This window comes from Rhea pennata, chromosome Z (genome assembly GCF_028389875.1).
Source record: "Rhea pennata isolate bPtePen1 chromosome Z, bPtePen1.pri, whole genome shotgun sequence".
In the NCBI taxonomy this organism is placed as follows: domain Eukaryota; kingdom Metazoa; phylum Chordata; class Aves; order Rheiformes; family Rheidae; genus Rhea; species Rhea pennata.
The window spans coordinates 67,450,148-67,473,560 of record NC_084702.1 but is presented as its reverse complement, the minus strand read 5'-3'; the positions used below and the strand labels follow the sequence as shown (position 1 = coordinate 67,473,560).

At 37.9% G+C, this 23,413-nt stretch overlaps 1 protein-coding gene across 1 annotated transcript in view; it reads right to left on the bottom strand.

Moving 5' to 3' along the window:
• The window catches only part of FYB1 (FYN binding protein 1), a 47,426-nt gene that overhangs the window by 10,445 nt on the left and 13,568 nt on the right, over positions 1–23,413 (bottom strand). Inside the window, exons 2-12 of the mRNA XM_062599822.1 lie at positions 15,098–15,278; positions 13,290–13,348; positions 12,347–12,366; positions 11,514–11,560; positions 9,930–10,050; positions 8,156–8,312; positions 6,120–6,264; positions 3,215–3,243; positions 2,008–2,077; positions 1,320–1,460; positions 637–668 (exon numbers count right to left, since the gene is read on the bottom strand). Coding sequence (XP_062455806.1) covers positions 637–668; positions 1,320–1,460; positions 2,008–2,077; positions 3,215–3,243; positions 6,120–6,264; positions 8,156–8,312; positions 9,930–10,050; positions 11,514–11,560; positions 12,347–12,366; positions 13,290–13,348; positions 15,098–15,278 — 1,002 coding nt within the window. The remainder of the gene's footprint in view (positions 1–636; positions 669–1,319; positions 1,461–2,007; positions 2,078–3,214; positions 3,244–6,119; positions 6,265–8,155; positions 8,313–9,929; positions 10,051–11,513; positions 11,561–12,346; positions 12,367–13,289; positions 13,349–15,097; positions 15,279–23,413) is intronic.

Sequence of the window (23,413 nt, the reverse complement as noted above, 5' to 3'; positions counted from 1 at the left end):
ATATGTTAGCTTTTAGGCCATATTAAAATGCCAAAGTAGTGAAAAGTATTCTTACCCCGAGAATATACTTTGAATCACATTCAGCATGTTTGTAGAAAGGAAGCAGTTGCTGAGCTCATCAAATCCATGGCTAAAAAAGTCACAGTAGGAGATAAAATTTTAAGAACTCAGTTCAAGCAATGGCCTCAAGAATTATAAGAACTTGCTTTTTATTCCATGGCTGGATTGATATATAAAAGTATTTGTTAGCTTATAAAGACACTGCAAGTGTTAAAAATAACAATGAGTATCTCAGTTTATTTTTAAAGCCCTGCATTAACTGTTTCTTTCCAAGCACATCTGTTCATAATGAATGTTCAATAAAATGAATGTGTTGAAGTCTCTCACACAGAAAAATCGTGACTTTTTAAAGATACTTTACCTTCTAGAGAGTTTGCACTTTATTTGTATGTCCCTCTCTGCAGCTAAATCAGCCACAATATTGGAAATTTGTTCGCTGGAACTAGATAAGCAATGGGAAATCACGTTTCCTTCCTTGGATGTAGTGTTTTTGTGATTAGCATGATACAGAGTAATACACACAGAAAAAAAGAATCAGAAGTCAATACAGAGACAAAACAATGAACTATTTATTACCTTTTCCAAATTGCTTTGCTGGAGAAATCACACTGAAAAGAAAAGATGCTCATTAAGTATTCATATCACATTAACAGGCTTCCACATGATCTAAATCATTTAAAAAACTTACAACACAACGGCCAAGTAATCTCTAGACATTGCGAAGCTCGGCTGACATTAAAAATACTCATGGAATAAACACATTTTTACCACTGAATCAGAGTAAAATAGTCAGAACTGAATGAAAGATTGTGGTAAAAACACCAGTTGCTGATGTAACATCTAGGTAAGATGGGGAGAGGACAATCTGCTTTTTTCTCTTTGGCACATTATTCCCACAAGCTGGATTAATGGGACTAGATTTTATTCCAGCTACATTGTCCTGGGGAGCAGAACACATTTTAACCAAGGATACAGCAAACTTACATCACTAGTCTGGAACAAAGATGATGGATTATTTCAGTGCTTTTCACACACAAATTTGTTATATTTTAGTTATCGTGCTCATGCAACAAAAACCAGTGTCATTAAAGTATGAAGATGAAAAGAAAGGAGATCAGTATTTTTGCAGAAAAGTATCACCCTGAGATGCAATTTGATGCATGATTTATTAGGCTGCTGTGAGAATATGTTAGTAGCATGTGATTAATGCTTTATTAGAATTAGTTATAGTGCACTGTGATTTCCTGGAAGACTCTTACAACGAATCTCCATTATCTTCTTCCCCATTGACTTTGGTTGTTTTTTCTCGTATACTTTTCTTTTTGTCATCTTTGACCTTTAGCCTCTTCAAAATTCCCCAGGACCAGATATCATGCTTATCTTCATCCTGTGATACAGACCTTTGGAGTATGCATGCAATTATCATAATGTAAAATGTAATATTCTTTTTAAAAGGTCCAGTTTCATTCTCCATTGACGTACATAATTCTTATTAATGACAACAAAGTATATCTCAAGGTGAGTACATTTACTGTTTAAAGCACTAAGCTAGAAATATATATTTTAGGTCATTTATAGATACTGAAATATATTTACAGGTATAGATATTCATCTACCTATTTGCCTCTTTCCTGTTCTTACTAACCAAGCTGGCATTTTATTTTGTTATTTTCATGTCAGTACTGATCTGTCCAGTTGGGGATTTGGGGATTTTCATGACTGCAGCTACTTTTGCTGAAACACTAAAATTAATTATAAAACAAAACTTCTCCAGAGAGACCAAAGAACTGATTTCTTTCTTACCTTCATGGATCCATCCTGACATATACCTATTTTTTGATCATCCCAATACTTGCTAATTATTATCCCAACTTTTAAAATACAAAAAAGCCAGAATGATAACATTCTAGTAAAGAAACAAATGATTTAAATGATATAAAACCTTACCGAATACTAACATCTTCATCATCAATCCCATCATAAATTTCTTGATCAGAAGGAGGAGGTGGGAACATCACTTCAAGACATCAAACAATGAATTAATTCATTTAAATTTAATACTGTTAGTATAGAGCATTAGTTACTGACTTATAAGTGTGTCAGATATGTTTGTAACATTTCTGCAATACTCCTGCAGAGGGAATCTTTCTGTAAACCAGCACAGCCTTTTTATTAAAGAGACATTTACACATCAGTTAGGCACCTTGTCCACAGGATTTATACATGATAGTGCAAAAGTAAGAACATGAATAATGATAAAAAATATATTTACATTGTATTTGAAATGCTAGATGGGGGTTTGGGGCCTAATTACTATGATGACTGGTGATTTTTTAACTTTTGTGTGTTACTCTAGTGATGACAGAAGATGACAGACCAACATTCTTAGCAAGTGACATCTTGTATTCATCCAGAGAAGCAAGAGCAATGTAAGCTCCCCATTTTGGTCTCAATTTTGACCTGTAGGCACCACCTCCTTTAGTGCAGGGTTAGCTCACTTTCCATGTCCAGTTCTAGCCACTGGTCAGAATGCTCACTGAAATCTGTACTTAGCTGGCAGCAGCTTCCTTCTGCACTGCCAGGGGATGCCTCTCCCGTGACTAGTATCTAAACTCTAAGCTAAGAAGATGAGCTATGCTCTTATGATCAGCAGAGAATGCTACATAAAAATATATACTACCAAAGGGGAAACCTGTTTTGAATGTGTGTTTTTGACAGTGTGGAACTGCTGTAGTCATATTGATTAGGACACCAAAATATTGCTGGAACTGGAGTGTAATTGACAGTATTGCTGGCTATTTCACAATTGACTTTCTCTTGCACAGAAACTCTTGGTCATGTTAATACCTTTCCAGTTATATCTATGCTGTTTTGGAGGATAATTTACCTTCCTGAAAAAAATAAAAAGATCTGTAGTCTGCTGGCATGCTTCTGATTCACTGTATCTCAAGATGAAACTTCTTTTATACCCAACTTTTGATAGGTGGAAAGAAAGCGCACTTTGGCCATTATACTTCTTTCTTTCTTGCTTGTTAGCTAACACTTAGCATGCTTATGTGTAATTACTTCATTATTTGGATGCTACAGAGGTCTGAATTTGAAGGCAAGCAACACACAGAAACATCTGCCCCCCAGAAGTATATACAGAACTTACTTTCAGTTCCACTTTGACCACCACTCTGACTGAAAAGCAAAATGAAAGATCTTTTAGGGAAAAATAGCCATTATTTGGAAAAGCAAAACATCATGATCACTCATCACTTTTCTGGTTATTAGCTCTAAACCCTTTTGCTTTGGCACTCATTGTCTACGTTGCCAGCTGAGCACTACCAATTCTGCACTGAAAGCTCAGGCACGTGCTTGTATGGTCTAAATGGGCAATAACTGTGCCATTTCTTTTTTTCTCTCTGTCTTCACCGCCCTCCTATTGATTTCTTACACTCAAACAGTAGTTACACTCTCAGTAATGCTAAAGAAAACATATCTTCCAATTCATGAGTGAATTAGCTCTCAGATGAGGAGGTATTAATTTTTGATAGATTCAAGTAAAGCAGAAAAAAATATTCTGATTTTTTTTGTGGAAGTAATTCATTACAAAACAGAAGAAAAAGAGTATTATGAAGTGTCTTCCACAATAGTTCAAAGACGAATAAGAGAGAGTTCTCTATAACCTCTTTAGTTAATGCAAAAAGGAAAAGGACATAGTATTTTGTAAGTAAAGCTCTTATGCAAATTCTCTATTTGTATAAATTAATGCAGACACACTGAGGGTAACAGAGCTGCACACTTTCACAAGAACAGAACATTTTTTTCTAAATCTTCAAGCTGTTAGGATTTCCAATAAAAAGCCATTTTCCTTTGATTTCAGGGAGAAGCAAACTGATGTCTACTTACAGATATAACAATTCACTGTATTTAGAATACATTTTACATTCCTATAAAATTCCTGATATCTTTGGGCTAAAGTACAAAATACATCCTACGATCAAAGGATAATTCAGATTAGAAGGGACCCCAGGAGGTCATAGTCCAACTTGGTGGGAATAAAAATATCATAAAAATGAAAATTCAATTCATCCTTCAGGAGAGGATTTTCATGAGACAAAAGGGTAAACAAATGAACTTAACGCTCAACTAGCTTTTACTGGATGATGCTTTAAAACTCTAACTGCATGTTTCTAACATTTCAAGGGTTTCATATTAGCTCTGTGTTCGAATGGTAATTAAAGAAACTGGTAAGTTCATAGTAACTGCAATTAATTTCAGATCTTAAACTTAACAAATTAAGATTTTTGTTACACTTCTGTGCCAACAAATCCTGAAATACAGCAGTTCTAATCCCTTATTAATTTTGGAATATTACCAACACTATTGATAGTCAGATAATACTATCTGGTCAACAGGCTTTTTTTAGTATGGCATTCTTACATTGATTTCCAAACAATGCTGATATATGTGCTAGACCTTCCAACAATTCACACTCATGAACTGAACAGAATGCTATTAATCACTAGAGAAGATACAAATGTCAAAATGCAACCTAAAGGATTTAACGAATCTCATCCATTCACATTCATCCAAGTTCCTTATACTGATACTTTAATATACAACAGTGTAAGTATTATTGTTTGCTTGAATTTAAAGAATTTTCTATATTCTTTGCACTGCGGTGGTTGACTATAATGCTTGCTATAGTGAAAAAGCCCAAGATACTTTTGCAATGTAATAGCTGATGCTCAGATTACCTACAGCCTGGAACAACTAATGCAACTTTGTTCAAGCCTCTAACTAAGTATGATAATATGAGATCAATGTGCAGTGAGGTAGATTGATTTTGTGCAACCTGCAAGAATATCACATACCGAAACTATATTGGCCGCTTAAAGAACGCCAGCCCGAAGGTAAATCTTTCCAAGTGCTGTTCCTGGCACTCGTGGGTATGCTCTAGCAGCTGAGGACCAGCTGCACCCAGCAGCCAACCAGCTGTGATCCCTTTATGCCAGCCAGGCCTCTAAGCAAAGGCACTGGGAAGTTAGATCTAAACACTAGTGCAATGGATGAATGCTGCAAGCGTTCTATGATGTGTCCTACACATTGAAATCCTCCACACTCACATGCAGGTGTCTTCTTTGAATCCCAGTGCATGTGACTCTCTACGTCAGGACATGTGATGGAGAATGAACACTGGTTTGTTGAATCAGGTGACAGAAGCAGACTTTTATGTGAGGTCAGGTAACAGAGATACCACTGTCATGTTGGGTCATGTGATAGAATAGCCTCTTGTCACAAGACCACTAGAATATTTAGCTGCAAGCAAGCCTGGCACCCTGCTAGAGATGACATTTCCCCAGCTGCAGATCAGTTTGACCTGAAAAATATGACACATTGAAGTACAAAGGCTGCAACGTGGCACCTCATTGAAAATGCATAGGAGACTGCCAAAGAGAAGCTTCTCATACAGTGAAAGTATAGCTCATATCCACCTCATGGGTTTTGATTGGCCTTTTGTTAGAATTAACCCCATTAACCATGGTCTCTCCCTGAGGGCCATTCTAGTCATGCCTCCAGAATTTCCTTCTCTTCAAAGGTAAGAGGTAGTCTTGACTCACAGTTCCAGAGCAATGAGGGTGATTAGGAGTTCCCCTGTGCAATGAGGGTTTCTTTAGCTTTTACAGTCCTTTATTCTTGCATGTTAGAAAAGACAGCCTGTGACTTCACGAGACAGAGAACAAGAAAGGAGATGAAGGGCAGGGAACTGCACTTCCTGTGGGTAAATTGTAAATTTTGCATGTTTGGCTTTCATTTTCTTTTGGCGTGCAGTGCTACAGCTCTTCCTATGCTATCAATTCCTCCTATATATGAGTGCTTATAGATGCCAGATTCCAGAGTCCATTCTTGTTCATCTGACTACTTCAGCTTTGATAGACAAGCTACAAGCTTCTTATATAAATGACTGCTTTTCTTGGTATCAGGAGTCTGGCTGGTAGTTTTAAAACTTTCCCTGTCTAGGCTGACTGAAGTAAATCTTTAGGTCCCTTGAATGTGTTCTCTATACATACCTGCTAACACTGTCCTGCTCTCCAACATCATCATACACTTCTTGGTCGCTGTCTGAATGTTTCACAGTAGCTCTGATGGCTGGTTGTTGCTTTCTTTTTAAAGAATCATAATCAATTTCCACCACAGTTGTTTTAACGTATCCATCTAAATGAATGAAACCATGTAATTAAGCAGAGCCAGTTTTAAAGCTCGTTGTGAACTGATGAGTATAACAGAAGGTTCAGATTCAGTATGATTGAATTGTTTTGTATCTCTGAAAACTTTAAGAGAAATATTTTATTCCAAACAGCCTCACCTGGAGCTTTCAACTATTTACACACATACAAATTCCATATCCGTCTCAGATATCCCCCCAATCACTCCTCAGCTGGTGTCAAGTTAACAGCATCTTTATTTGCTTCTCAGCCACAGCAGAAGAGTTTACTGTGCAGACTCCAGGGAGCAAGGCTGTTGCAAGCTCCCCTTTGTCAGCTAATCTTGGGACCACTGCAATCTGGTGGCACAATTTAGGATGGTCCCTGACGTAAAGATCCTGACAGGTCACTAGGAGGAAGAACAAGGAGGAAGAAATATTTTGTTTGTATGGTTTGTGCTTTCGGCTGCTAGACACTGAGGAGCTACCTTGCTGTCCCCTTGGAGCTTCACTAAGGGGATCTGGTTACAATCCTGAGTACACTGGCTTGGGAGAAACTTGAAGTAGGGCAGTTGGCCTAAGATTGGGAACTCTTTCTATGCAGCAGACATGCTGCCTGCATGAAAATAGGGCAAGAAAGTATTTTCTCGAAGCAAAAAATCCTCAAATGGTTCTCAAGAATGGAAAATTCCCCACTCTGCTACTTCTCAACAAGCCCTGGTATGCTTCCACTCAAATCTTTACCTGAAATTCATGTGAAAAATAATTAACGAGATTTAATTACTGATAGGTACTTGGGGGAAAATTATAAACACCTTTTTTTCCCCTCACTTTATTTGAATTATCAAAACTGATTTTCCTCTATTACTTGATTTCTTTTTCAGCCTTCCCATTATTGGCCTGTGAACACTTGAGGTTGAAGCACTGATGAAACACCATGGGCTGTACCTTTAACTCTTAATTCTGAGAAGTCCAGTACAGCTCATGATTTTGCTGAAGCAGACATCAGTTTATGAAAAGCCAGTGTAAATTAATTAATTAACTGCATGTGCTCAAGAAAATACCCTGGCCTCCACTGAGATTTGCTTTCCACTTACAAAGTGATCCAAGCATGTCTTACAAAACGCCAAGCATGTCTTCTTACATCCAGTACTAAAAAGTGCTCAGGAGGTGCTGTCCAATTCTACAGGTATCAACTGTCTTACTGAACTTGCTCGTCATTTTAGTGTCCTTAAAAATCAAGCAAGTGCTTTTAATGCTTTTTGGTGATTTTAATGATTTTCATTGATTTCATGGATCAGTCTTTTAGTGTCTTTGCTCATCAGATCATCAGGCCCCTACCATACTCATAATATTCACTGATATAATTTGTACAAGTAGAGAAACACCCTGGTTTTCAAGATTAAAAAAAAAAAGCTAGAAGTTAGTGAGAAACTCCTCAAATGAGAGTTAGAATCTTTCTGTAAGAACAGGAACAAGATATACTCTTAAAACAAGACCTTATATTCTCTGGTTCCATGTTAGATAAACCCATTTTATTTTATTTTTAAAACAAAGATATGAAAAAGGCTAACATCATTACTTGTACAGAGCGGAATCCTAATGCCAATTCAAAGTCTGAAGGACACTGAACTCAATAGGTCCACGAAGATCCCAACATACTCTTCCTAACTCACTCTACTGCATCTAGATATTACATTACGTTGAAAAATAACTTCCTACAATGAACTGAGCCCCACACGCCATGTAAGCAGAGCAGGGCGAGCTGTGGTAATTATTTGCTTTGGTGGCAAGTGACTCAGCCTTGTTAATGCTACTCCTTGGAATAATGCTGCATGCACTCACAAGTTTTCTGTCACACAATGAAAACATTCAGCAACACAGTGAAGAAGCAGAACTTACAAGATCCTTTTATCCTGCCCAACCACTTTCCTTCTGGGTTGTCTGTGAGGCGAATGATTTCAATCTGATCCCCCTGTCTGACAGTCAGCTCATTCTTTCCTCCCTTGTAGTCAGCACAAGCTCGTGCCTGATGAAGGACTTGGATGGGTCCCATTAGCTGCACAGGAGAAGTAACAAAATAAATCATAGAGGTGGAAAAAAGAAATTCTTTCTTGAACATTCAGGTGAAAGATAAAATAACTGCATTGATAATTATTTGTTTCATTGACATTTAAAACACTCTAGGCATCATCTCTATCCCCAGCTACACAATTTAAACTAATAAGGAAGGATGAAAAGAGAGGACTAAAACATAGCAATAAAGCAGCTAAAGGAGTGCTTGGCAAAATCAGAGGAATATCAAGACTAAAACCAACACGTTAACCTGTGAAACCTTTCCTCACAAAACAGACATGCATTTATTCCAGCGGGCAGCTCCATGTAGTTTCGGCAGGGCTACTCATATAAATAAATATTCATAAATATACAGAAGTCTACCTCATAATATTCTGTGCTTACAATTCTGCTCTATAAATGATCCCACAAGTACCTACAGGACATGATCATACTGTTTATTAGAATTCAGGATTCTCTGTGAAATCTGTAGTGTATGTTATGGATAAACCCCTTTAGACTTTAATGTCTGTGGCTTTAAGTTATATTTGGCCTTGTGGATGTGGCTGTGAACAATTATAGACTAGTTCAGGAATAGCTATCCCTAGGTAGGTGGCAACAGGAATGAAAATATGCACTTAAATATATTTGCTTGCATTTAAGAATAATATTGTATTTTAATGTCCGCAAGAGAGCAGTCTGCAGTCTGAAATCTTTCAATGTGCTAATGCCTACACTTCAAAGAATTGGTCTTTTCAGACCTGCAAAAAGTCAAGGAGATTTGGGGCCAACACCCCGAAAAACAACAAAAACATACCACTATTATTTGCTATTAGTATTTTTTTTTTATTATTTGCTCCTCAACTCATGTCAGTCTCTCTACAGCAGACCAATGCGATGAAGTAGCAGAACTACTGTGGCTTTCCTGTGTATAGAGCACAATAGACAGGGAGAGAAAAAAAGCCATCCACTAGGCACAACGAAACTGAAAGGAGTATAGCAGAGGATTATGAACAGACATTGGTTAATAGAAAATGATTGGCAGATTTGTAAACTGTGGGAGCATGCTGACCATCAACTACATAAAAAATGTTACAAAACAGAAAGAACTGGCTTGTTATTTAGCCTCTAGGCTTTGACAGTGACTATGACTCCCCTACACATGAGCGCTACTCTTTTCCTTCCCCCTTAGCCCCTACAGGCTGGAGACCTAGGCAACCAAGCAAGGTATTGCTCTTTAATGTTGAATTCTCTTGTGGGCTGGATCCTATTGTATCTGGCTCTAGCTAAGCAAAAATCACTAAGTATATGGATTCCAATTCCCACTTTCGATGTTATTCTAGTGATGTAAAGGGGTTTAAACAGAAAAGGGACACTTCTCACAGCTTTTTTACATAGAAAGAACAGAAGAGCATTTAACAGAAAACATAATTTATAATCAATGAAATCTCTTTGCGATCAATACTGAGTCTGAAATCTAGCATATGCCAAACATAGAAAGGGTTAAATTTATCCATGCTCCTGAACTACCTGAAGCTGAAGACTGTATTCTAAATTGGACAAGGGTTATAAATAATGCTTCTCACATATCCTTGTCTAGATTACAAAAGAAAGAGCTTACTTTGAACTTCTTTCTGATTTCCTGTTCTTTCTTTTCTTTTTCCTTTTGTTCTTTCTTCTCCTGGTCCATTCTTTTCTTTTCATCCTTGTCCCACTTCTTCTCTTTTTCAATTGATGTTGATCTAGAAATGCATTGCCAGGACTGAATGTAGAGGTCAGTAGCAGTGAAACATGTCTCTCTACAGCTTTCTTACCCAAGGTCAACAAAGAACTGTATGTGATGGGAAAAAAGTTCTCCCAGTGATATCAAAGATACATATACTATACCTCAATGTGGCTGATCTGCAACAGAGGAAAGAGCCTCTTTTCTTATGCTACATAAATAATTTAAACTGTCTGTCCTCAAGATGAAGTATGTCAGAGGGTCCTCTGAAGGTAAGAGACTGGCTATGCAAGTACATGTCCAGACATCTCTGAGCTAATTTTAGCAAGCAACCTTGGAAACTGATAGCAGTCTAGGTGTTGTGGCACTGGCTACAGCTGCTAAATATTTACTGGGGCCATTAATGCTGACTGATGCAACCTGGACTGAAGCCTGAGCAGCCACGACTGGACTATTGTTTTAAACCTAACTGAAAACTATTGCAGCTATGTTTATAAAAGCGGCAGTCACTGTTCTGTACAGCATCATTAATGTGCCTAACATGCCAGAGTATATTTTCTGCTGTGCCTTAGATACTGGATGGTACTGAGATGTAGGCCCTGGGACGTACTTAGGACTATAACTAAGCTTTGCAGATTGCTGCCAACAGTTTCTCTGGAAGAACTATGCTCTACAAACTCTATGGAACTGAGTAAGGCTCCCTCCTCTTCTTTTTTCCATCCTTCTGCTAAACTGATATGCTCAAGTTCCAAAAATACAGTGAATGAGGATTGCCTGTTTCAGTTGTTTACTTTCTAAATTATCCATGTTCATAGACAATTCAACAATAAATTGCTGTTGAAAGTCGTTTTACATCAGAAACAAGGTATCATGGGGTAGGAATTTTAGATGGTTATTTGTGCCAAAGGAATGAGTGTTCTCCCTTGTGTATTGTCATACATGGAATCCCACACATTTAGACTTCAGCAGGTTGAGAGACTGAAAATCAGGGGCTAGAGGCAGAAGACTGTGAGCAGGGCTCACATTTTGACTCTGTAGATGTGCCAGGGGACTCAGACCATGAAAACTGTAAATCCAGCAGCTTTTAGGAGTTCTGAGTATATTTATCCAGAAAACAAGAAAAACAACTACAACTAAATAATCTACCTGGGGCCATAGTATGAAGGGGCTGAACTTATTTTTCCTCACAGGCTGTAATTCCAAATAATGATTCAGACATGTTCCTAAGATTAAAAGTCAGCTGCTTCTGTTGCCTAGATCACAGCAATTACATGATTTTATCACAAGAGTTTTTCCACCCCAGAATATATTACATCTAAGTGGGAAATAACTTGTGAACAACCTGATTTTCTCTAGGTAAAATGGATGAACAAATTAATGCCTGGCAGGGACTTCAGTCACACTTCTTGGCCAAATGAAGTGCCTTGTTAGCAAGCCTTTGGTCATAAAGATACAATAGGCTATACAGTTTAAAATTACTACCTGACGTTACTTATGTCTTCATACATCTCTTCAGTACTTTCTTGGCCCTAAAAGAAAAATGCAGTTTTCAATGGCCTAAATACATTTGGAATGACATGAAAAACACGGACCTTCTATATAAACTTCATACAAACTATATAAAAATATTTACAGCAAAATGTAAATACAAATTAATTTAATCTTTCCAAACCCAGATTACTGCATTATTTAAACCCACTATATGTTAGTTCTGACCTTGTTTTTACCATACCACAACTATAAATTTCCAGATTGTTACATCACACTAGCATATTGTTTAATCCAAATTGGACGCTTTAGCTGCAGCGTTAGTTCTGGAAAGACTATTTGCATTGATGATTGCCAGGAAGAGATAACAGGATTAGTAGTAGGTAAAATGAAATATTAGGGATCTAAATGGAATTCAAATTAGGGTCCCAAAGACTGTCTTAGCCCTAATACAGGCAGATTTTTAAAGACAACAAGACAAACCTGGGCTCACTGGAAACCAGTGATTTATCACTGGAAAAAAAATAGGGCTCTTGTTTGTGAAAAGTTTTGGTGAAATAAAATGTCAGTGGAAACAGAAGGTTTTTAAAAAATCAGTTTCTGGTGTCTAAGTAGCTTTAATAATTAGTTCCAATTTACTCTGTGCACCCAGATTTATTTTTGGCCTTCACAATTAAGTGCTACTGCAACTTACTGGTAATATACTACATTAACTCTGCAACAAATTTTCTAAACCATTGAAATGATTTTACTAAATTTGTAAGTTTGTACTAAAAATGATAAGTTCTTCAGTTTATCATGGATGGTATCGTGGATGGAACACTTACCTCTTCTATATTCCCATGACCTATATGACCGAAAGTAAAAACAGGGTATTAATTCTTGCTATAGAGAAAACAATTCATTCTAGTGCTAACTATTTATAAAAATGCTAATAACACAGGTGATATTAACTAGAAATATATGCAGACTCCTGCCTTATCATGTCCACTTAAATAATTTTTAAAAATCTAATAAATTATAATAGACCACAAAGAACTTGCTCACACCAGCCCCACAGTTGAGTAAGGAGGCTAAGTGTGCATGTACCAAGCCAGGCACTACCCTGGACTGCAGGAAAAGAGACTCTGTGAAGCTGATGCTTCCTTCTTGCTCTGCAGGTAGGTGGGTAGGAAAAGAGCTTGGGCTTCTTTTCAGCTCCGCAGCCCACATTACTGTACAGTGAGGATGGCCAGCACACTAAATGATGCATACTGTGCCTGGCACAGACTGATCCTCCCTAGGAGAGATCAGAAGGCAGACTGAAATTCTTTGTGTCCTAATCTGCTTCTCTGGCTGCTCCTGGCACAACACTGCTACCCATTGCCTCTTATTCAAGGCAGATCACAAAGCAATGTTAAAAGCACAATCAACAAATTATTTTTTTATCAAGTACAAAACAATGCCTGTTCCACCACAGCACACAACTTTAACTCAGAAAGAACAGCATTCATTTTGGATCAGACTTGAAAATCTGGTAACTTAACTCATCCTGGTATGTTTCCAACCAAAAGGGGGTGGGGGGCTGAGAAGACATTTAAAGCACTTCCTGAGAGTCTGCCATATTAATTATAGAAAAGTTAGCATAATGAGACAACCTTATTCACCCATTAGACTGCAGTATCAGCATAATTAGTTACACAAGTCACTTATGAATACAATATGCTTTTGCTTATCTTATAAATACTGTATGCTTACAGCTTTGTGTATCTGCTGTTAGTTAAAACGTACCCATCTTACTCTGCGAATCAAATTCAACATCATCATAATTTTCTTCATTGTCTGGACTTCTGTAAATATGAAACAAAGGAACATGTGAAACCGATGAAGATCGTTTCTGTGACTGCATTTTCATTTACCCCTATTTCGGTGCTTTTTGCAGTTTTTTAGACAATGGCTGGGCAGTCTGTTATACTTAAGTACCCATGAGACTCTCTAAATTGTTCTTGCTGACAGTAACTTGATTTTTGTACACAGGGAAACTTTGATCCTGAGTATAAAAGAAGAAAACAAATGAGCCAAAGGTGCTCAGATACCATGGAGATGAGTATGGTATGACAAATATAATAGACAGATGGGCTGACTGAATGGAAAGAATTTGTTGGGCTTGTTAACCATCTTTGCAGGTGCAGCCTGCTTACACAATGCATAAGCAGAACACCAGGCTTTTGCATGATGTTATATATAGGACTTGCTCCTTGACTTACACAGTGCAAAGTCTAAACAGGGGGTGATAGAAACAACGGGAGAAGGTTAGGCTGGGTAAAAGGGCTCTAATGTTAGATTTAAAGCTTCTGTTGAACTGATAAGAGTAAGAACCAGACGAGCAAAATGGCAAGCTGGAGGTAAGTTTTGCACATTCTTAAAGGCAAAGAGGGAAAGCCTTGGTCTTAAGCACTTGGCAAGGAGCAGCCTTTCTTCAGGGGCCCTGGGAGCTGCTTTAAGCTACCTGCGCTCTGGCCACTAGATGGGGCAGGAACTGCAGTTTCCCAGGAGTCGCCCCCACCGCTGCCGTAGTGGGGAGCGTAAGAGCTTTTAGGGGGGCAGTTTCCCACAGCTCGGAGCACAGCAGCATATTTAGATTGACGTTGTCACATCACCAGAACCAAAATATGGTGTATGTGGCCACACAAAACTCTGATGTTTTATATAGTCTGTCTATTTGCAGTAAGCTGCTGGCCACAAAGCTGCTCATTAGTCATGTCCAACTCGCTCCTGGTCACTTTTGACACTAGTCCCCCTGCTTCTAACTCGTTGTTGCTGGAGGGTTTGCCTTTCGTGCACTGCGTTTTGAAGAAGGGTAAAGAAAGGAGAACAATGTGTGACAGGGGCTTCAAATGTTATGGTAACAGGCCACAGTTCGCCTTCTGGTGGTTTCACAACCAATGCTTTCGTTCCTCAGACTTGCAAAACTACTTCCTGCACAGCCAGGTGTCTGCTGATAGACTTGACTCCCCTGCCTTCTTCTCCCAGAAGAGTGCTGGGGAAAGGTTCAGTTATTGCTACAACTGATTTTCAACAAGGGTAGGAAATCTTTGTGCCCACCTGGAGTACAAAACCTAGCAGAATCCCCTCCTTCCTCTCCATTACCTGATTACCTGCAGAGCAGGAAGAAGTGTTTCCTCCCATATTGCAGGTAAGAAGATTTAGGATAACAATTAAATAGATGGAGGGATCAATCTAATAAAAAACAATTCCAAACAGGCTAGGGCTGATGCAGGGCAAGCAAAGTGGTGTGAGTGCGGAACATAAGAAAACACTTCTTTACTGTGAAGGTGACTGAACTATCCTTGGAAATATTCAAAAGCTGACTGGACATGGTCCTGAGACATGCTCTAGCTGACCTAGGTTGAGCAGGGAGTTAGACCAGATCATCTCCAGAGGTTCCTGCCAACCCCAGTGATTTTGTGATACTGTGATTCTGAGCTCATTCCCCCAGAAACGTGGGAGACAGTCTTTACCTGCTACTGAATGAGCCAAGCAATAGGGCAGAAAAAGGTGAGAAAACACATACTTAACAGATTTTTATGGTCACTTACATTGTTTCAGAGCTGGGTTTGCTGTTTCTGGGAGGCAAGCTGGGGGCTGCTGGGACCTGCAGTGATGGGTGAGAAGCTGGTGGAAGAGGTGGTAACTGTGTAGCAGAGTGTGGTGGAGGTACAGGTGGGGAGAGTGCTGCTGAGGAAGGCACTAGCTGTTTAAAACCTTCCTTTCTCGGGCCTGAAAATAACAGAATAGATTAATTTATCAAGTAAACTGCTCAAGGCTAAAGATAAAAACTCCCCGTGTACATGCATAATCTCCAGAGCAAATATATATTGTTGAATCTATTGCTCAGATATATTTAGTGCCTTAGCAATGACAAGAGCCTTTGCCTAGAAGAACTTAGTACTTAGAGCAGGCATTGAAATCGTCTTGACATTACATGAAAAAGACACAAAACCATCAATTTGTCCAGTGTATAAGCTCTTGTGGTTTAAAACTAAATTTCCATTTAGTTCTGCAAATGTTTGCAAAGACCAGCAGTGAAGTATTACATGAGCACTGATGCAGTCTTGCTGGAGTTTTTCTCGGTCAGAGGGAGAGTTTAAAAGGAAGGTATGAGAGAGGAAAAGATATCTAGCATTGATTAAGAGCTGTGCAGGTCTCTGCATACCGTCAAATATTTTTGTCATGTAAGTTGTGAAAGACGCGACTGAATTTTCTACTCTAGCAGGTCTATAGCAGAGAAGTGGCTGTTTGAGAAGCTACACTCTCAACAGACAGGTGCACTCTTGAAAACGAGATGTAGTGCACCAGACACACAGAACCCATAATTACACGTGTGGGCTGGTGTACACGTGTGTTCACTGAATTCATGCTCAGCGTACAAGCCACAGTGAAAACCATAGCAACACTTACATTCTGTTTCTCTGGGAGTCTGCATTCAGAGAAGTTATTCACATACAGCCAAGTGCAATCAGTGCTTGGATGCACGGGTGTTAAACCTAGAATTCTGTCTTAAGTATCACTAGTCAGTTTAAAGCTACCTAGAAATAACAGCCTTAGCTGTTGGCAAAAGTCCAACAGAAAGTCCCACAAAATCTAAGGGAGAGGAGGGAAAGGAGCAGAGTATAGAGGAGAGGAGAGGAGCAAATCCACAGTGCAGTTAAATCGACAGCAATCTAAAAGAGTGTCATTGTCTTCTGTAGATTTTCTTCAAGTTCACACCTGTATAATGAAATTACAATCTTATCAAGAAAAATTAAACTTCACACCATTAGAAAAAGTGGCTTAAACACAGAAAAACAAACAAAAAAATTTTAGTAATCCTTACTAGTCAGACAAAGTTGGCAAAACTAGAGTAAGAGCTTTCTTTAGCCATTTGGGAGTCTGAAATTCCATGGAATAAATTCCATTAATAGCTTGTATTTTCATAACTTTTCAAAGCAATGAAGAAACTTTCATTTGTCCATGATGCATGTACAAAAATATTAGGATTCTTATCACCTATCCCTTTGGGGATAATTACATTCTTTTTATTTTAATGTCTAATAAGCAAGAAACACAATGAGGTGCCAGAAGCCCATTCTGCTACATTCTGTCTGAACAAACACAAGACAAACACAATAGTCTTTGCCTCATTTCTCCATGAAATGATGACTATCTCAGAACAGGTCAAGAGATCAATTATGGCAAGGATGTGGAATAAAGAAATGATGAGTCAATATTGTTTAATATTAATATTTAATAATAGTCAATAGCAACAAAACTTTCACTGGTACTTTTTATAGGCTATGTTGGTAAACTCTTTTTGAGAAGCTTTGTCATATGGTAGCAGAGTGGCCTGATAGGAAAGAAAAAGATGACAAAGCAGGGAACATGATTATGCCACTGTACAAACACAAGGCATACCACTGTCTTGAATAGTGTCAAGTATTGAATTCTGGTCATTGTGTCTCAAAAAAAAAAAAAAAATGAAATGCTAGAAAACAATATAGAAAACTGTTACAAGGATGCTCAAAAATACAGAACATCTTCTGTAAAAGAAATTGAAGTGATTTGGACAGTATCGCCTGAAAAGAGATCACAGAGGTGATCTCTTTATGTCAAAGAGATCTTACTTTTAAAGCAGCGTAAGAACAGAAAGTAACACTGAACAATGATCAATATTAAGTGATCTTTTTTAGTCTTGATACTGAATTCTGCCCCATTCAGAGAAGATAATTTGATTAAACCACTACTATGGGGTAGACATATAAAAGAAATAAGCTAACATGACCTGGTTACCTCTGCCATAAATATTCATCTTGAATTTGTATAAAGAAGCAGGGTACAAGACCAGAACTATTATTCTTATGGTCATGGCAGGGAAGTTGCTATGCATGGTCAGCTTAATTTGTTCTTATGTAAAGAACACCGGAACAAACCTAAGAACATAAGAATGACTGAACTGGCTGTATACCCCGTCTCCAAGAGTGGTCAGAAGTCCATGCCTGGAACTAGATAGGCACATATGAATGCTCTTTTCTCCTGCTGCGTTCCCTGTCTCTAACTACTATGAGTTCAGGAATCTACTAAGCTAGATGTGGTTTCTATATATTAGCAGTTCTCAAAGAATTTCTCTTCCATGAATTTGTCTGTTCTCCCCTTGTCCCCTGTATGTTTTATTCAGAATATGCTGGCAAGAATCACAAAATCATAGAATAATGTAGATTGGAATGATCTGCTAGACCAGCTTCCTGCTCTAAGCAGCACCATTAGCTCAAGTTTCTCAGGGACATGTTCAGTCACATTATGAATATTTCCAGGAACGGAGATACCATAGCATCTCTGGGCAACTTGTCCTAGTGTTTGAACACCTTCATGACACTTATTTTTTCTGTATCTCTTAGAATAGGAGTGTCATACAACATATTCATACAACATCTTGGACCTGCAAGGCCTAAAAAAAGCAGCTCTCTACTGCCATACAGTTATAGAAAGTTCCCAGCATCTATCTTTCCTGTGCTCTCTGTGCTCTTATGCCAGTATAAAGGCAGCGTAAAAGAGAAGAGGAGAGCAGTCTGGCAGATGTGCAGGAAAAAAAAAAACAAAAAAAAAGGAGAGAGAAAAATTTAGCAGATAGCAGGGGGGAATTAACCTGGGCATGAAGAACCTAAAGGAGAAGTGTTTTGGGGGGTAAGAGGAATCAATAACTATGGGAATAAATTTCCACCTTACACATGGAAATCAAACCAAAATTTCCAAGTCTCAACATCTTTCTGCTTACTAACAAAGCGTTCTAAAGTCTGTGGATAAATTGGATTACTTGCTCCCTAGATCAACCTGTCAACATACATGTCAACAACTGTAAATTTTAACATTGCTAATTTACTTCATTACTCAAACAGCATAGTGCTAGAATCCCAACCCTACAGGTTACACAGGTGAATTCGTATGCATTTTTCTTAAGGAATGTTCATTTTCTAAACTCAGACCCTTACAATTTAAGATATGCCAAGATTAAATTTGTATCATGTCACAGATTTTAAAGTCGAAGGTACAATTTTAGTCTAAAATGTAACCCTAAAGTCATGTGAAATAATGTTTTCACTTAGTACTGAAACATCTACAGCAGGGGTAATGTGTGCCAACTGGAGAGAGCCCAAAGAACAGTGAGAATGATCAGAGGTCTAGAAAACTTTGTTTGATATCCTGGAGATACTGAACAAATTGTGGTTGTTTAGGCAAAGAAGATAAAACTGAGGCAGAACAGAATAAATACTTTAGAGTTTCTGGCAATGAAGAAAGGGATGTATTTTTTTTTCACATCCATGTTGGAGAAAGGAAAAAGTAATGCCCTTAAAGCACAAGGATATGTGTTAGGAAGCATTTTCTAATTATGAGTGGCATTTTGAACACCTGAGATCCATTTTAAACAAATTGTATAAAATTGTGGCAAAAATAAGTACTATTATAGTTCTTATTCTGGGCACAAGGATGGATTAGATGACTTTACATGTTTTCCAATGTCCTATATTTTATAAAACATCATGTTTAACACACATGTTGAGCCCAATAGCTGAAAATCAACTAACACAGTATGACTAAAACCTGTCCTCTAGGAAGATATCCTACTTGTTGAGGAAAAGAAGAGATTCTACCACTACAGAGCTTGTTTTACTAAGTTCCCTCACTGTTAAAATCTGCATTTTTTTTTTCCCTTAGCCATTTCTATGGGTTCAGCTTCTGTTACTTTTATTTCTAACTTTGCTTACTAGAAAAGCCTTTCTGTATCTGCTGTTTTCTACCTGTGAGCTATTGACACCACTGAACTTGTCTGATATCTCAAATTTCTTTTTGATAACTTTAAAAGACTGAACCTTTTAAATCTCATTTTAAGGCATTTATTTCATCTCTCAACTTATCTGTAGCTCTTTCTGTGCTCTCTCCAACCTTTCCAGTCCTGCATGCACTCGTTTGCCACATGCAGTAATGAAAATTACAAGTCATTCTTCACCAGGCCATACATCTCTGCATCCAGGGGTTTCTGTATTTTCTCCAACTGCCATCCTTCCTCCAGTTTTGGAAGTGCAGATAAGCTTAAGCTTAATATCAAGTCTATCAAGCCGCTAGCAAAGGTTTTTAAAAAAAAATTTTTAAATGTTTCTTTAAGATTCCTTAAGGATAAAACTCCAAGCCTTAGTAGTTACAGGCTGAAAACCATCATGGATTAGACTCTTCTATCATTGCCCTGGCTCAGCTGTAGAGTTGTTTAACTGAAGCCTGGATTTTTTCCAGAGCCATTATACAACCTCATTTTGTGTGTATGCTTTACATTTCTTGATTCAGTACAAACATCTGCATTTGAGTAAAGATACACTTTTTTTTTGAATAAGCCAAGATTACAAATGATTGTGCTCTCTCTTTATGACTGCCTGTCCTCATTTAACTCTTTGCAGTCTTTATTTCATCCACGGACTTTATCAGTGGTAATTTCCTACTGTTCCAAGGTCACTGATAACAGTGATGGATTGCACTGAAGAACTAAGCATCTATGTAGAGTTAAATTTTTGAATTCTTTCAACTAGACTTATATTCTAAACAAAGAATGAAGCCAGAAAGGCTCATTTTTCATAAAACCGATATTAATTGGTATTAATTTTACTCTTGGGTTTTTGTGTTTTAATAGTGAATCCTATGTCAGTCTTCCATTGTATGTTTATATACACCATTGTGTAAATGCACAAAAACTGCATGCATAATTACATACATGTATTATGCTATCATACATTGTTACTTCATTGTGATTAGTCTGTGGGACTGAGGAAAAATTCTGCTTTGTATTTCTTTCATCTGGTCTCTCTTGAGAGCCAGAGCCAGGCAATAGGAAACTAAGCCAGGAAAAGACGCCAGATGCATTTTAGATTAAGTGCTTATTTTTAAGGGCTGAAAAAGCCTGTCCCTTTTAATCTGCATACTTTGCTTGAATCTGTCAATCACTAAAGGATCATCAGATTAATGGAGACATTGTTTTTTATTTTCTTACTCTAGAACTATTCCTTGCCTTTAGAGGTATAATTGTCTGCACTTACACTAACTAAGCCTGCTGTCGATGTAAAAAATACTTTAATTCTAATACTAAAAATAACAAGATAAGTTAGATAAGAAGGCAACACTGAGTATGAAAAAGCTGTTATAATCAGGCTTATAGAGACAAAGCTATCATAATATTCCAAAACTTTTTGTTTCCTGTTTTACTGGAACATTTCATTTTGACCCCAATTCCATCTTTTTGTGCCTATGAAACATTTACTACTTACAGTGAGAACACAGTAAGGTGCTGGCACTAGAACTGAAGTACTTATAATGAGAAGTCATACTGAAACTACATCCTGGCTTCATGTGCACCCAGAGCACTCTCACCACAGGAAACAGTGTTAAGGACCATGACTGTGCACTAGCCTTGACCGCTAACCCCCTAGTTTCCAAATGGCCTCTTTTCCTTTCTTGGGACACCCAGGTTTTTTAGATTCTGTGTTGCACTGAAGAAACTGAAACTATTAGCATACAAAAATATAATGAATGAAAAGGAATGAGTTTCTCCAAACCTGTGCAGCTGTACAGAAGCTGAGAGGAACATGCTGTAGAAACTATCCATATAAAGTATCAAATACCACATTATGCAGGTACTTGTGGTAAATTCTTTAATGATCCTCAGAGCTCTAGCACTTGCATTAGAGCTGAGCACAAAATACTGCAAAGAAGGCTTTGGGAGCCTTCTCAAATAGCTTGTAAACATGCAAAAACCAAAAGATCACCTGCATTCTTGCTGAACAGTCATTCTCCAGGAAGTTCAGAATATTGAAATTGTCTTGATGTATAACTTGTGACTTTGATCCTTGCCATTCCTAGCTTCTGAAAGAGAAGTTCGAATGCCTCCTCAGTAGCTAACAGAACATCTAGAGAAAGAACCCATTTTCCCTTTCTTGTCCAGACATTCTGTGTTCAACAGCCTCTGGAGAAATCAACCTGAATATAACAGTTCTCAATAATTTCCACACATCTCCTAGGTGAACTCAAAGATAAATAAGTAAAAAGCCCAAAATAATCTCAGCTATTTGGAACTCATACTCTATGTGGTCACAAAAGCGTGACAACAAGTTTCAGGGCAGGATGTGAAAAACATCCACTCTTACTATACTAGAACCTTTGGTAGCTGTCATGAGGTGCTGTACTATGCTGTCCAGAAATGCTCATGCCTGAAACGTGTGTCAAGGTCTGAAGGGAAATCCCAACAGTGCTGTGAATACTTTCTGGAGGAACACACGCAACAAGCAGCACTGAGGTGTGATAGGAATCTAATGGGAAACTGTACTTTGGCCAGTACTAGTTCTTCTGGTCCTTTTCAAAAACATAAGGTAAGTTGAATCATGTGCAAGGGTGATACAAGCTCAAGTCTGACAAATCTGAAATGATACAGCTCTATTTATTCTCTCTCTAAATACAAGAGTGTCTCACTGCTAGATGAGAAATTGAGAAATGGAGAACACTATCTCATTATGAACATCCATAGAATGATTGAGCAGCAGTCAGAAAACATATTTTTCAGTGCTCATGCCTATAGTTCAATGTCCTTCGGTTGAAGATGCCAACTCTGCTGATCAATTCAACCTATGTTGCCTCCATTCTCCACACTGTGGAGACTTAGCTACAGAGACTTAACTCTGAGTTATGGTAAATGTATTAGGCTCCTGTATCTAGGCTATCCATTGCGTTGTCCCAGAAATTTCTGGTGCGAGATTGCTTGCTAAACAAAACAGGAGCTGAATAGCAACACATACCACACCAGCTTCCATTTCAAATTCATGCTGATTGCACCTTTTTCATCATGACTACATAGCAACATACATATTTAAGAAACTCGTTTCCAGAACAAGACAATCCCTTGCACATTTCTTGGGAAAGAACTATTTCTTCAATTTATATCTAAAGAGTAGACCATCTCCCTCCTTCCTTAGTCTAGGATATAACATTTGACAAGACCTTTTTCCCTTTGATCACTGATCCAGTGAGCTAATAATCAGATGTCAGCCCCTTCTGCATTTATTAATGTAAAAAAGCTGGCAATGTTAGCTACTCCAAGGAGACTCCAAACATTCTGCAGGAAAAAAATGTTTGGAATTTTACATTTCTCAATGCATGTCATGAGTTTTTATAAAAAAGGACTTTTCAGGATTTTTCAAGCAGTTACACTATTGGTTAAAAGTTTTACATTTTGAAAGAAAGAATCTTTAAAACAAAATGTTTTGAGCTATTCTATTCCACAAGTGTGAGTGTTGCTATGTCAAGGTGGGTCCTCAATCCTTTACACATCTATCGCTCCTCTGGGGAACTCAATTTTGTAACATTGCATGTGTGAATCACCTGCCTTTCCTCCAGTGTACATGCAATTTGTGTAAAATCAAGCAGCATCTGGAAGAAACAAAGCAGATCACAGAAAGACTATATAATGCTGGCAGAGGATGGTGTCAGCTTCTTGAAGAATCAGAGGCAAAGGAAAATGGGTAGTAGTTACTGTACTATTCAGGCATTACTCTTTCTAAGGTAAGAAAAATATGTTAGTCATTTTTGGAAGTAGGAGACTTGATTTTAATTTTTCTGATTTAAATCACTTGTTGGCTGCAAACATCCACAAACCTGTAAATGTTTAATGGATTTTTATAATATTTTACTGCAATATTTTGCAAATGAAATATGATGTTTCAGTTTTACTGCAAAACATTTCTCCATTTCTATGTGCAAGATCTGGGAAGTTTTCTGGGTTTTACAGTGAGTTTGCTAAGAAACTGCAGCAAGGTTTGTAGCAGCTGATCACTCATTTTCTACTTTAT